This window comes from Strix uralensis, chromosome 2 (genome assembly GCF_047716275.1).
Source record: "Strix uralensis isolate ZFMK-TIS-50842 chromosome 2, bStrUra1, whole genome shotgun sequence".
NCBI classification, from domain to species: domain Eukaryota; kingdom Metazoa; phylum Chordata; class Aves; order Strigiformes; family Strigidae; genus Strix; species Strix uralensis.
Genome location: NC_133973.1, coordinates 6,021,413 through 6,036,716, shown reverse-complemented (window position 1 = coordinate 6,036,716; position 15,304 = coordinate 6,021,413). Strand labels below are relative to the sequence as shown.

The following is a 15,304-nucleotide window of genomic DNA, read 5'->3' as shown; positions in this document are numbered from 1 at the left end:
GTTCAAACTGAATACTTTGAAATGGATATGAAAAGATTACAGAAGATACTGGAATATCCTTCCTTGGAACACTTGCTTTTTTGGTGCCAAATGTTTTTTTACAGCCATACAGAATTTGCTGTTCAGAAATCTTTGAGTGTGCAGTGCCCATTAGACCTGAAGTGCTGTGATTTTGCTAAATAGAGGAAAAAATTATTTCAACTTCCTAATAACTTATTTTTTATTTGAATAAAGCTTTCTGCAGTAAGGAACAGACTGTCTAGATATAGAAAAGGTCCTCTCTGCAACATTTTTATCTGTGTCTCTGCACAGACAAGAAATGTGGTGACAAATTGAGCAGTTAGTGGAGACTATGGTTTACCCTAGTGTCTCTAAGTTATTTCCTATTATACTATTCTTACTGTTATAGTTACAATGGTGTAAAGTTTACTTCAGATGCTAACAAAATTGAGATTTAAAAGCAGGACCCATCACTGAGAAATAAATAAAAAAATTTCAAGCCAACAGCTTTCCATCTGCTGTGAAAGCCTAGCTGTGAAAAGCTGTGGCATATAGGGCCCTCATGAAGTGTGGTACCGTGACTGCTGTAACATGCCCAGAGGAGCAGGTAAATGTCAGTTTGGCTGGCTGCTTGGGCAAGAAAGTTTAGCAGAATCATCCACTCTGCAATATGGAGAGGCATGGCAAAGGGAATGCGGTGGAGAGTATGAGCTGTTCTGAAAACCTGCCAGAGATGCAATAATGTCCTCAGAGAATCCATTTCTGCAGTTAACTACCCTTGTGATCAAGATGAATCCACTACTGTCTCCCTGAAGTTATGCCTTTGCCTGAGTAATTTATGTCCATTACATCCTGTCTTTTTCTCAGCAGACATGGACAGCAGATTATTCCCTTCCTTTCTGCAGTGCCCTGCCATATATTTGAATCATTTTGTGCTTTTTCTTCAGTATTTTTCTAGATCAAGCAACTAGGTTGCTTCGCTTTCCTTGGAGGCCTAGGAACCACTACCTTTGAAAACTGCAGTGATTATCTCCTAGGCCACCATCACTTAGTTCACACCCACATGTGGGCTTCAGACTCTATAGACTCAAAAAAAAAAAAAGAGCCAATGATAAAACCCAGAACTCTCCCTCTTCTCCCCGCACCTCACCACATGGGAAGGAAGCCTAACGTTCACATTCACTCACCCAGTGCAAAAAAATCCAGTGTGCTGTGTGTACAGCACAGCTGCAGACAGCATAACAGTGTGGCCATAACTGACAAGAGAAAAACTGATATAAATTGTGTAGAAGTTACGTAGAAAATACTGCAACACACAGCATGACATCAGCTGGGCTTTGTTCCTTAGGATACGGGCTTTTTATAAGATAACCACTCAGTATCGTATTTCCTGATTACAGCATACTGGACTTACGAGAGCAAAGGTCAGCCCTTCTCTATGGCTTCACACACATATTTACAGGCTAATACTGATTAAGGTACAGATCAATCCTAAGACTTTGGAAACCATGTTATAGAAATAATAGACCAAAGTAACAGGTTGACACACGTACACAGAAAAACGACTGTAAAATTTGCTGAATCTAAAAACCAAACCAAAAGCTTCAAAATATTCAGCACCAAAACCTAAACCAAAATCCATCAGGAAAAAAAATCTGTAAGCCTCTGCCAGGCTGTCTACAAGACTTCTTATGGTGATCCTCACAAATACATTTGAATAATAAAAGAAGTTTAAAGGATATAATGTATATCAAATACTACCCATCTCCAAAACAAGTTGGACAAAATCACACAAGAGACAAAACAATTTATCCCCCAAACAGTTTTAGTCATTCAATATGCAGATGCAAGAGAAAAACTTGAAGTCTAAGAGTATACTGGATCTATTAACATGGAAAATGTATTGTACTTGCCATAGAATTTTTGATAAGGTTATTAAAGATAATGACTAAATATTCTTGAGTGGTTCGTTTTGCCAGCTCACAGTGACATTTCAATTCAAGTGCTCTATTTCAAATTTTAACTACATACAATCAAAAGAGTTAATCCAAAAGCTGAGGTAAATGCTGAAACTGAATTATTTTAAAGCAAAGCTAAGGCAAATTCAAAAAATTCAAAAAGCTAAAGCAAATTCACTCTGCTCTTAGCATTCCTAGAAAATTACAATGCACAGCAAATGCTTGTTAGGACTCCTTGTTCAGAGGCAAGTTTGTAGCACTAAGACCTAAATGGCCTTTCTAGTCAAGGGTGATGAAGCTGGACGAGTTAAAAACTACATAATGGAAACTAAAAATAATTTTTAAAAAAGAAAGACAGTATTCTATCACTGCTGGTGGGACTAAATAAATTTCCAAACACAACATTTCAAAGGAAAACTCCACTCTGTCTTCACTTTCTTCCTAAGATGTATGCTATAACCACATATGGACATACATATACAGAATGCCCTGGTTTTGGTGTGAAGGCAGGCAAGGAGGGAAAAATGGCAGAGTCTGTCAGCACAAGCTCTCGATGGCAACTAGCAAGTCATGCACTAGAGAATGCAAACCGGCTTAAAAAAGCAGAGTGTTTGAAAAAAGAAATAACCAAGAAGTATCAAATCTGAAAGACTTCTCAGAGTTAGTTCTAATTTATTAAAGCAAAGAGGACTGCATGCCAGCATATGTATCTGTGCACACATCCATATACCCACCGGCTATACAAGTGTAACCACACTGAGTTCCCTCCCACAACAATTTTATTTTTATTCTTTAACGTCACTGTTTTCTTTAATTCAGTGTTTTCTTTAATCTAAAATTACAATTAAAAATTCGACTGAAATACAGATTTGTTTCCCTGTGCAGAAAGAGAGCAGATGTTTTGGGCCTGTTCATCTACGCTGAAATTCTTGATCAGGCTGGTGTCTCTGCTGTTCTAGATGGAAAGGGGGCTTTAACGGGTATTAGCTCTTAGACTGAGATCAACTGTTTTGGATCTTTGCAACAAGACAGAAGGGGAACCAGGTAGGGGAGCACATTTTCCCCAAAGCAGCTAAACAAAAGGTTAATATAATCCCTATTTCAACGTTTCTGTGAGGACATCTGCAGACAAAAAAGGGTGCTAGTTGGGGCCCAGAGATGGAACAGACTGAGACATGATCAGTGCAAATGGCTACTGCCTGCAGAGAAATCCACTAAGCTTGGAGACAAAACACATTCCCTTTCTACAGAATGTTATCATGGGACAGAACCTCTGAATGGATTTTCTTGACTAAGGATAATTTGCATTCATGTACATTTTTTATTGTTGTTGATGTTTAAAAGCACAATGTTAACTTGATTTAAAAAACAGTTTATACCCTGTGCAAGAAAGCCTTCTCAAAGAGATATAATCACTAACTCCTAAAGTCTCAAAAACTTCTGGTTGAAAAGGACTAGAAGAAATTTAGATTTTAGAAGTTCAGCAATGGAATTTCCTATATTTGTGATCTTGTTTACAATGCCATTAAATTCTTATATTATTGCAAGGAAGAAACAGCTTAATCAAAAGTATGTGAAAACAAGATTGTTTAAAATCAATAATATGCTATTAAGAACTTGTAAAGTTCTAAAATTAGATATAGAATATTGAGCAACTACAGAATTTTTTAGTATAGCAGTGAGAATACTGCATTTACGAAACCAGAAGATACAACAGGACAACATGTAACATTTTAAATAGTGTAAATGGTATTTGAGAAGTGCTGTATTAAATGTCTGGCTACTTATTGACTAAAATATAGCCATAACAAGCTATTTGATCTACACACTAGTGTTCTGGGGAAAAAAAACAAACCAAACAAAGAGCATGACAGGCTTTGAAACTCAAATAGCAGTTATCTTTATCTTGGAATAAAATCTACTTGAATTTAAAAAGAGCTTTTCAAGTTTTTCCTTGTTAGATGAGGATACTAGGAAGGACATAGGTTTAAGCAGTAACAGTAACCGTGCACACATAGACACCACTCCTCTGCTACTGTTACTTGTCTTTTGAATTAGTCTTCTGTGAGTGAGGAAGAAATACCAGCACTTTATGAAACTGAACAGTATGCAATATTTTGACCAGCAGTAAACAAGACACACACCCCCCCCCCCGCCCCGACCGCCTTCCATTTTCTTCCTCTGATGCATCATTGCAAAGAAGTTCTTAAAAAATGCTTTTCTATATCAGGAATCCTTCTACACATGTAAAGATGTAAGACTCAGCAAAATTTTGACAATCAGCTAACAGGAATGAAGTCAGAAGAATTTATTGTGTGAAAGTTGCTTGAAAATAGACTTGATGAAAATGCTGGAAATAGAGTTCCCATTGTACAAAAAGATGAGATTTAAATAAGTAGGTTTTGAAATCCAGTGCTAGAGGAGAAGACTGATTTATTATTCTAATAGATATCTTATGATTAGTCACCAAAATGTATTACCTTCTAAATCAAATCAATTAGAAGAGGTTGTAAAGAGCAGGAACTGGAAGCATTACTAAAAAAAAAAATCTCTCAGTGTTAGCAGTGCCCCAGAGACAGGCTTAAGAAGAGGTAAGAACCATCTACCCCCACACAAAGACTTTTTTCTTTATGTATAAAAAGCGCTTAACACTACTGAGATAGCAATCTCTAATCAAAATTCTACTCAGGTAGAATAATAAAATCCTATCAAATACTAACCTGAAATACTACCTCTCTAGTGAGGACATAAAATATGTATCTTGATTCACCACATAAAAAAAAAAAAATTGTGAATACATCTATTGTTTATTGCAGCATATACTCCTAAGCAGCCAATAAATTCTTAGCACGGAGAGGATTTTTTCGTTTTATTTTGGAACAGCCCAACGAGAAGGTTTTGATCAGACAGTTCCACATTTTGGAGAGAATGCTTCTTCTCTCAGTATACACTTTTGCAAACCTTTTAACTTCTTCCTTCTCCCTCACCCTCCTCCTTACTCCCAGCCTAAGAATCTTTCAAGGATCATACCACCTTCCACCATATTATTTAGTATAAAAACCTTCAGAAATAAATCAAACCACTTTCCAAAACAGTGTGTCTAGAAATTCAAGATGCATGAAGAGTGGTGGAATGTCAGCCATTCCAGACAGATCGGTTAGTAGAGCTAGAAGTCAAAAGTCTAATACCACAGGCATCTAAAAAAAAGTTTAGATAAGTCAGACAGATGGCTTTGTTTTAATGAGAGAATATAAATAATCAGAAAATTATTTTAGTCTATAGACCTGCTGAAATGTGACTTGTACACAAACCCCCACACTCAAGGTCACACCGAAGCCACGCTCCATCCTATTACATGTTAATATAAATGACTCTAAAGACAGTCATTTCACTGACCTTACTGAGATCTGTAATACCATTTAAATGACACCACTGATACTTTTAAATAGGGACTTTCTTATGTCACTTACTTAAATTTACTCCATGTCCCTGAAAAGAAGTTAGATGATTATCTCTGGAAAGAGATATACTTTAATATTAAACTCGATAGGTATTACAATTAGCGATGAACAACAGAATGTGAATCTTTCAGGATACAGACACGCAGAAAGCATCATCGTGCCATCAAAAGTTTCACTGTGTTACTAAATGTTCTGTACACAAGCGTCAGAGGGACCTTAGGGGGTTGTAGGTTCTGCCTGCCAGTGACCCTTCTTACTCTGTGAGGATGGGAGGGAAAAAGCAAAGAAGCAGCATAAAAGAATTCGGTGGTACTGTGGCCTGGTTATGCACAAGTAGTGCTCATATTGCAGCAGTATCTCCATTTAAGAATTCCAGAAGAGTCTGGTACTACAGAGAATGAAGAAAACCACACAGCAATAGAAACTACGGTGGCAGTGATATATTTCCCACCACGAGCTATCATATGACAATGGTACTTACCATATTTGTGTGGCGCATAAAGAGAGGTCGATGAAAGGGTTATGTTATGGTCATCATCAATAACTAATGTGGAGGAAGAATTGGTGATTACACAGATGAAAACTGCCCTTACGCACAGGAATTTCTAAACACCTCAGAGCTCTGTAAATCTGCTTGAGTACAATGTTCACACAGGAGCCATTAATTAATCCCAGTTAAAACTGAAATTTATAGTAGGTTTAGTATTTAAACAGGATTACTTCTTATAAGTGATTGCTGAGGATTACACTTTGTCATATGTTATATGAAGCCTACAAGGCGATTTAACATTTTTGCTGTTCAGCCTATGACTTAATCTTTGAAGAGTACAATGATATTGTAACATTCTCCTAAAGGAGAGATGGTTGAACGGTCACTGAAGAAACAGCAGTGTCAGTTGAAACGTCACTACTCCCCAATTTTTTGACCCCGTTCCTCTGCAGAAGGTTAATACTCGTCTAGTAAAGTCAGAAAAATAGATAACGTGGACATTTCTTATTTGCTTTAGTGCAAAGGGAGTTGGATAATGTAACCCAATATAGAAAGCTTTATAGAAAGCTAATGTTTCTGTACTTAGGCAGAAATGAACAACTCAAAGGATCTCTCTGCCACCAGTATCTGTTCTGGTGTGATAGCCTCTGCTCGATGGGAGGTGACTTCTACCAGAGACCTAATGACATAAGCTGGAAGATGGTAACACCTTCAGTGAGTGCAGCCGTTTTGCAGAGAGCCTCTGGCCATGCTTTGCTCTGCGCCCCATGAATGAATGTAGGTAAACGTTGTTCTTAAGTGGAAGGAGCTTCTAGAGGACACTGCAACAGACTTCAGGATATCAGCTCCATTCCAGTCAAGAACATAATCTTGGAACCCTCTGTGCCAAATTAGGATATTTTCTTATAGGGTCTCACCCACATAGACACCATTTTTTTCTGTTGTGTGACCCCCACAGTAGGTAGAAGAACAGCTGAAAAAGAATTTGCTAGTTTATGTTATCATAAAGAAAAAAACGTGAATCAACGATTCTAGCCATTTGCCACTAGTAACAAAGGTATTTGTAATAATTTGCATTTAAAAATACAAAATTAGACACTCTGAGTGATACAATTCCCCTTGCTTTGTCTCCATCACCAGTCAGCAAAATTAGGGAGTACTGGTTCCAGCTGTAAAGAACCGTGGTGCAGACACCTTGGCAGGTGGGCAGGTTAGGATACAAATGTTCCTTCAAGACAGAGGGCTAAGGTTACGGTGTTGTCGATTACCTATCACTTACAGCACCTTGGGGGGTCAGGCCATGCTACAGCCCAGACAATAGCCACAGGGGATCATTCTCTCTTAGGCACTTAGGAAATTATTATGCAACTTGTTTAAAATTAAAACCTGGATTTTTAAAAGACTTAATTGTTAAAATTAATTATTTTATTATTAAAGTGTTAAACTCTAATTTCTGTTGTTTAAATCATATTACATTTTTACCTATTACTAAAATGGAATACAACCAACCCTACAGTCCTACCCATTTATTTTGATGCTATGCTTTTTCAGTTTTTGATAGACTAAATCATTTCTGCGCAGACAATACATTAATTCTATCGGAAGAATGTGGGGGAGCTGGGAGACAAGGGTCAAGGACACCACCAGCAGAGTGGGAACACTATAAAGACCGAAGAAAAAACATGTCAGCTGAATGCTTCTGCTTATACGATCTGCAGTGAAATAGTTGGCACTGCTGAAACTACAATGGGCTTATTAAGTTTTAAGCACAACGCATTGCCATGAGTGGCCCACTGTGTATCTCTCAGTTTCATCGAGACTGCACTCAGATGGATCAAGATTTGAAGACTGTTTTTTCAAGCATTAAAGCAAGAAAATTATTATAAATATAAAAATTTAATTAGATTATGGGTTATAATTTTACTGTAAAAGGTGGACAGCGATTGTGGAATTTTATAAGTCTTCAGTACCAATAAATATTATCTATTTTTTTAAGCCTGAACTCACATTCTAAAAATATCTTACTCATTTTCAGACTTGATAAGTAGAGACAATGAGCGTTTAAAACGTTAGTACTACTAGCTGTCACAATAAGTGTACATAAGCTGCTATGAACAATTGCTCTTCCAGACCAAAGCACCCGATCCATACAGGCGAGGGGACGGCTGTAAGAGTTCGGCGAGGTTCAGCATACCACATCCCTAGGCAGCACAGGGCTCAGGAGCAGGCTTGTTAGTAACAACACTAACGCACATGGGTAGTTCTAATTCTAAACAGTCAGATGAAGACAGCAGTTCAGGGCGATGACTAGGACAAGGATCATGCTAAACTGATTTGCTTTCACACCCGGTGAGAATTTCACAAATACTTAACAAAATAGTCAATGCCACCCACCTTCTGTGGTGACTGGGAGAGAAATCTCCATGCAGGCTGCAGACTGCGCTTTTCTGAAGGGGGGCCTCCCAGGCCCTCGGCGGTTTGCTTTTGAGACATCTGCGCTGGAAAGTCGCTTTCCTGAACCGCAGCTCTGGGATGTTGGACTTGTACAGTGACCATTCACGTGATCTGGAAAGCGAATCCAACAAGTGCGAGGTAAAGTGCCAGCTCCCAAAATTCAGAATGGAGGAGAGATGTATGTTCTGATATTTAAGAATGGGTTAAATCAAATCTTCTGAGAACAACTACTTATTTGTTTTACCAACCCAGCATGTATATGTAAGAATAACTCACCATATATTTAAGGTACACTTAGAAAAAAAAAAAAACAAACAAGGGACATAGAACTGGTACATGTTCTTACAGCTGCAGATCCCACAGCCTTTTGTTGACCTACGTGCCCAGGCAATTTGTCAAGATACTGCTGATAACACTGTCACCCCTGATGTTGTGTCTCCTAACAGACAGCAAATAAATTTGAACACTATCTTCCCTTTTTGCTCTCAAAGAACTGCAAGTGTAATTTACTACAGGATAGAATTTAGAGCTAGACATCTTCCCTACCTGACTCAAAGCTTCATGGAACAGGCATATAACTGCTACCATTTGGAATAATATTACTAAGTATTACTAAGTAATATTACTAAGTATTTTGTTCTTTATATACCACATTTTACTGCTAAGGAAACTGATTGCTGAACAATTAATTTGTCTGCTAAAGGTATGAGGCTAAGTCCTTGGACCCCTGCTAGAGGCCACAGTCAGTCAGCACAGCACATGCTGCTGTCTGATGGAGTGAGAAACAAACCATGGCTGCTTTAAACTCTGCCTACATTCCTCTGTTCCTCATCACTGGCAACAGGTCTTTAAACCACAACAATCCACTGATCAAGGCTTAGATCAGAGTGGGTTGGACTGGACTATAAAACATTCATACAATATTTTTCTTCCTCTCCTGTTGGGTAAGGTAACATGAGAAGAATTACTGAACACAATTTTCCCCTCAACATATGAAAGGATACATGCCCAGGTATAATTGAATTATTTTTGGTCAGCAGGTAATTCATACTTACTAGTTTAAGTAAACAGCTAGCAACAAGCATAACAAAAATTTAGACTTATGCAAGCACACTGAATGTTTCTATTCAAAACTATGGAAACTCAATACTACAGATAATATAGGACAAGCTTGGAGTTTCTGCCTTCATTTTAAATGTCAAGTTATTTATATCTAAGAATTAGATTAGTCTTTAAAGTTCTGTTTGTATCACATTCAGTTAACTCTCTTTGATTTTTACTGTATCCAAGGAAAAGATGAGTGTTAATATACCAAGATACATTTATTTCTTGGTTACCATACCATAACAGCTCCACTGTACATGATGAAAAGCTATTTCTATATTCAAATGATTAAACAGATTCTATACAGAATACAGCATATAGTGTGCTATTATATGTAGTCTTCCAATGTGTAAGTCATGTCCTTTCTATGTGAAAGCAGTTCAGTCTTAATGAACAAAACTGGAAAGAGTTGTTCAGAATTCTAGTTTAGAAAGCAATTTAGTATCCGTACTGCATAATGAGACAGCTCTGTAGGAGATACAACTTTCATGATTCTTATCATGTTTCTTAATACACGGCTATTAACTGAGCTAATAGCAGATATAAAAATGATGTGGATGGTTCATTTAGCTTATAGTTAGGGAATTTTCCAAAATATGCTGGAACTATTCATATATTTCAGTAGAAAGTCCTTTGAGATCAGGGGCTTTGTTCAAGGGCACAGGCTGACTGTTCAACCTCAGCAACAGACACATCCTCATCCAGCTGCTTCCTTTCTTCAAAAATCAGTTTGTGTGAAGGAGTTTCAGCATGATATCTAATTATCTCCAGGGGGATCCTAGGAAGTGGTGAGGAACATAATAGAGTAAAAAAAAAAATCATATTCTATAGAAACATCAACAACATTGCGAGTCCCTTTCCCTGAACATTGTACAGAACGGGCACAATTCATCTAAACCCCTAGTCACTACGCCAGATTTTAAAAGAAATACTGCTGTGTTTCTGTCAGTATGCTTGCTTGTCTCAGTTACCTTCAAAGGCCCAAATTAAGCAAAAACAATCAGTAGGATCCAGGCACCTAAATCCCTTTAGTTGTTTTGACAATGCCTTTCTGAATAAGCAAAGCCAGTTCCTGTGTAGGAAAAAAAAAAAAAAAAGCAACCTCATCCTAGAAGCTGCAGGGATATCTCTTCAAGTACTGAAGTTGGTGAAATATTAGTGAGTGCTATAACGATGAGTGGAAGAAGGATTTTAGTGATCAGCCACACTTTTTTCTACATTTTAACACCGTTCTGTTCTTCTGATTAGATATGATTATTTTTTAAATGTATACAACAAGGAGCTATGCAGCTCTTCAAACCTTAGTAAAAACAAAAAGACATTGTACAAAGACTGATATAATTATGGGAAGTATGACTGCAACTGTTTGCTGAGAAGCATCAAGCAGATAAAGACCACCCAAATCTATGAGAAAATCCCATTTAAAATTTGATTTCTCACTATTTATATAGCATGAGCTCAGTCATACAAAATGTTTCTGAAGAAAGTTTAAGGGTTCCTTACCGCATTGTCTAAAAAGAATGAGGTGTGCCAGAAAAGTGGTAAGAAAAGAGCAACACGAGTTTCCTATAATGTACTAAGGGAGACTGTGAGAATGCTCAAGTTACCACCCTTTGCCAAAATGACTGCAATGATTTAGTAGCCCTCTGAGCCCCGATCACCAAGCCTCGTTTGCCATGAGAGATGTCTTTCAATCACCCCAAAGAACAGATAGAAGAGCCTTGTAAAAACTGGCTTTTTCCCAGCTTTATTCGATTTGTAAGGAAGAACAACATTTTAACTTTTGTTCTTGCTGGCTTACTGCTTTTGTCATGTGGTCACTGGGGTTTTTCTCAATCAGAAATACTGGTTAATACTGAGCACCAGTTGATACCAGAAACATTAACATTGGTACTTAAGAAGCGGTGCATGGATTGCTCTGTGCCGCTGATGCAATAGCGCAACAGCTCTTAACGCTCTCTTCTTCTGGAGAAGGCAGAGAATAGTTGCTTGGGGAGAAAGCACTGTACAAAAAGCCCCCTTCTCTTTTCTACCCTTTTCCACCACTGCGTTTGCCATTGCCTGCTATCCCTTCCCATGAGGTCAAGGGAATTTGCATTATACTCTCTCGTGCTTCTAGACTCCAGCAGCAAGCCCCAGAGTTACTAACGCTCTCCATCTGCGCATTCTGGCTCAGCAGAGCTTATCCTTTAAGCCGTCTGCAGGCTGTGTAACAGTCATCCCACTGTGGCAGGGCAGCAGCCTTTTTTCCTGTTTGTGGACAGTGAACTAAATAGCTAGGGCTCAGTGTGTTCATTAATTTAAAAATGTAAGGCTTATGCAAGCCACTGGAAGTAATCATAGTAGGTTACCCCATGCTACAATCATTAGTCCATTTTATACCGATTTAACTCCACTGATTTAATAAAGCAGCTCGTAACGCACTGTATCTAAGATTTATTAAATTATATAAAAGAGAAGTGCATGACAAAATTCTCTGACGCTCTCCATGTGCTGCTTCTACAGTGCAGGTCCTGGTTGTTTGCTTTTATGTGGGCTCATGGCGTTACCCACACAAATTTAAAATGCTTTAGCTATCCCTGTTACCAAACGGTAGCAACATTCAGTGCAGTGTGCACCCCAAAAACTGCTTAAAAAATGAAATGAAACTGTGCTGGATGGAAGGCCAATGTGTCACACAAAATACCAGTGAGATGATGAGATTAAGAGGAACTGAAGAAGTAACATTAGCTACTGTGAACTTGAAACTACTGAGAGATACCTTCTGAGACTTGCAGTGTGCAACAGACACCAGCAAGCCTGCTGGAGAGCCTCATTCTAATTTTTTTGAGTATTATGACACAGACAGGGAGTGTATTATATATACACATACTGATTTTAGTTTACACACAGTAACATGCATATGTTACACAACCTGCCTTGTCATACAACTCTTTTAAACTACTTGGTGACCTCCGCAAAAAGCAAAAGGAACCAATGATTCACCAGTGCAAAGCTGGACCCTTGTTAAAACTAAATATATTAAAAATGTAAGAAAGAAAGGAGAAACATGCATTTGCAGTTGCTGCCTAGCAAGTTGTGTTACACTAGACATAACAAAAAAACCCCAACATTTTTTTCAGTTCTAAAAAAGGGATAAATTCACACACAAAAACTAGCTAAAAACCAGTTCTTACTCATGATCTGAGAGAGACTGAGAACAAAGGAATTTAAATATGACTAATTAGAAGCATTATAATATCATCCTAAATTGTAAGGAAGTAATCAATAAAAGAGCAGGAGGACCAGAAAGAGATGCTTTTACATGGAGCAGTAAGAACCTGAAAAAAAGAGTCCCAGAGAATCTTCTCAACAAATGTTGAGGAATACAATCTCTGCTGTTAAAGGGAGGAAAAGTCCATCTGTTTCCACTGAGGGATTCTTGTGTATTATCAATAAATTAGATTTTGGGTAATAATTATGGGTGTGCCTAAGCTTATTTCTTTACACAGCAAAGAGATACAGATTTAAAATCAAGGGAAAAAAAAAAAGAGTTCTTATAACTTTACAAATGGTCCAAAGAACAGTCTCCGGTTTGCATGTAAAATAACCAAAATTTGTGTAAAAGTAGTGCGATCATTCGTTAGTGAGAATACAGACTGACACCGTAAACTTTTAACAAATTATTCTTAAAAGAAAATCCTTTACAAAGTCAGGATCACAATTTTCTCTTGGTGCAGTTCTGCCCACCAGGCAGGAGAGGAGGTGTGAGCCCTAGCAGAAGAGGTTAGTAGAGATGTACCGCCAGTCAAAGTGTGTAATTACCGTCGTGTCTTCATCGGTTTGAAGAGGAAGGATGAATTGCCCTCTTGACCTGCTGCTAGTACATTTAGGTCCTACTAAGAGTATAACATGCTGTCATTGTAATATACTGCCTGTGTAATATAATGGCATTCTTATTATGGTAATGAGCTCCTATCTTGTGCTTGATCCTAGGTCTAATAATTTTTTTGAAAGCAGGGTGAACAGATTTGTTTTTCAGATAAATAAAATACTGTGACGTGGTTGAAAATGTTAAGTGTGTTCTCACTGACAGAGCTTCTTTTAAAACTAGTACTTTTGTCTGCAATTATGATACCAAAATACAAAATAAACACTATCCAAATGAAGAACACTATGAATATATTACCATATGTCATAACATCACCTCTACATTATATTTGAAACCCCAAACCTGGCAGTGCAAATCTAAAAATAAGTCTCACTGTTCCCTGAGAACAGTGGGAAAATTTTGGACTACTTGGATCTAACTCTGCTCTTCGGATTCCTCTGCTGAATTTCCAGTGATCATGTAACACCACGCTACTGAATTGACTGTCTCAAAAAGTACACAGCACTCAGTGGGCCTCGACAGAATAACATAACATAAATTGTTGCTATGCTTTGTGCAACAAACAGGAAAACACAGACAGAAAACTTGATTTAATGCTGAAACATATGCATGAGACATGATACCTCCTGAGCTGCACAGAGGACAACACTGAAACATGCAGATAGAGTGGATGAACCACAAGACCACCTGGGATATCAACAACTAGTCCTCAGCACCCCTTATTAGTAGCATTGCAGCTGCGTTTTCAAGATGGAAAAATCTGGGGTTAATCCTCTGATTTTTGAAAATGAAAAATTCTTCAAAGAGGTTGGACTGGAAACATCTTTTCAACCTGAACATGACAAAAATAAAGCATGACACATATGAGCCAGAGACTTTCTAAACAAAACTCCACCTTTCCCTCTGAAATGAATGAACAAAATGTAATATAATTACAACAAAAGTGTTTGTAATCTATTCTAACCAGATTCTTCCAGAGATTCTTCCCCTGATTTTTCCAAAAATTGTTGTTTTTATCTAGAGGTAAGAATGTCTGAAATAACTGAGTTAACACCACTCCATAGATGCTAACCTATAAATAATTTGCTTGCAAACACTCAACAGAAAAAAGTAGAGACATGGTCAAATAAGGCATTCCAAATATAATTAAGTTTACACATAATTTTTATGCAGCAATCAAACAATTCCAAAAAAATCTAAATTTTTCCCGACTTGTTAACATTTTGCATTGTAGATTTTCAACAGATTTCATACCAGGTTATTGCAATAAACAAACTAGTAACAATTGTTAATTCTTATTTTAATGTTGCAAAAACATATAGTTGATAACTTCTGATTTAAAGTTCTTATTTATCCTTCTTTTGTTATCACTTTGTTGTCAAAATAATGATACCTGGAAAATGATACTTTCTCAATATTCTTCTGCTCAGGCTGTCTCATGCTCGAGTCTCTGCCTACAGCTGACAGTCTGTGTGAGTGCTTAATCCCACTCCAAGTTATTTACTATAGAGGACCTCTGGGTACAGGCAGGTCTGGTAAATCTCTGCGTAGCCCCAGATTTTGACCGCTGGAGAGTATTACAACCCGAGAAGCGTACAGAGCCCAGAGAATGGAAGAATACTACAGATGTGTTTGCATAGCTTGAAAGCAGTGGAAAATGACTTACCTTTGAGAGTCCTCAGTAAGGAACTCTTCTTTAAGTAACAATAGAGAACTTAGGAACAGTGAAAATCTATTACACTGTGAGCTTAACAGTCACCTATGATTTTGTTATTATCAACTCTTAAATGTTTGATGAACTTTACTGCTTGTTTTGTTCTTTCAGCTAACAAATTCTACTGCCTGTCCTTCAGGACTACATTTAACTGTATCAGTTGTAAACATTTTAGGGTATCATTTGGATAATTTTAAGAACTTACCTTTCCTTTAAACTCCTTGCTTATTAAATCTCCCATATAGATCAGTT

At 37.6% G+C, this 15,304-nt stretch overlaps 1 protein-coding gene across 2 annotated transcripts in view; it reads right to left on the bottom strand.

Moving 5' to 3' along the window:
* STXBP5L (syntaxin binding protein 5L) overlaps positions 1-15,304 on the bottom strand; it is a 219,599-nt gene that overhangs the window by 19,869 nt on the left and 184,426 nt on the right. For both annotated transcript variants that reach the window (XM_074853538.1, XM_074853547.1), the window contains one exon: positions 8,304-8,474. In XM_074853538.1, the coding sequence (XP_074709639.1) occupies positions 8,304-8,474 (171 nt within the window). The remainder of the gene's footprint in view (positions 1-8,303; positions 8,475-15,304) is intronic.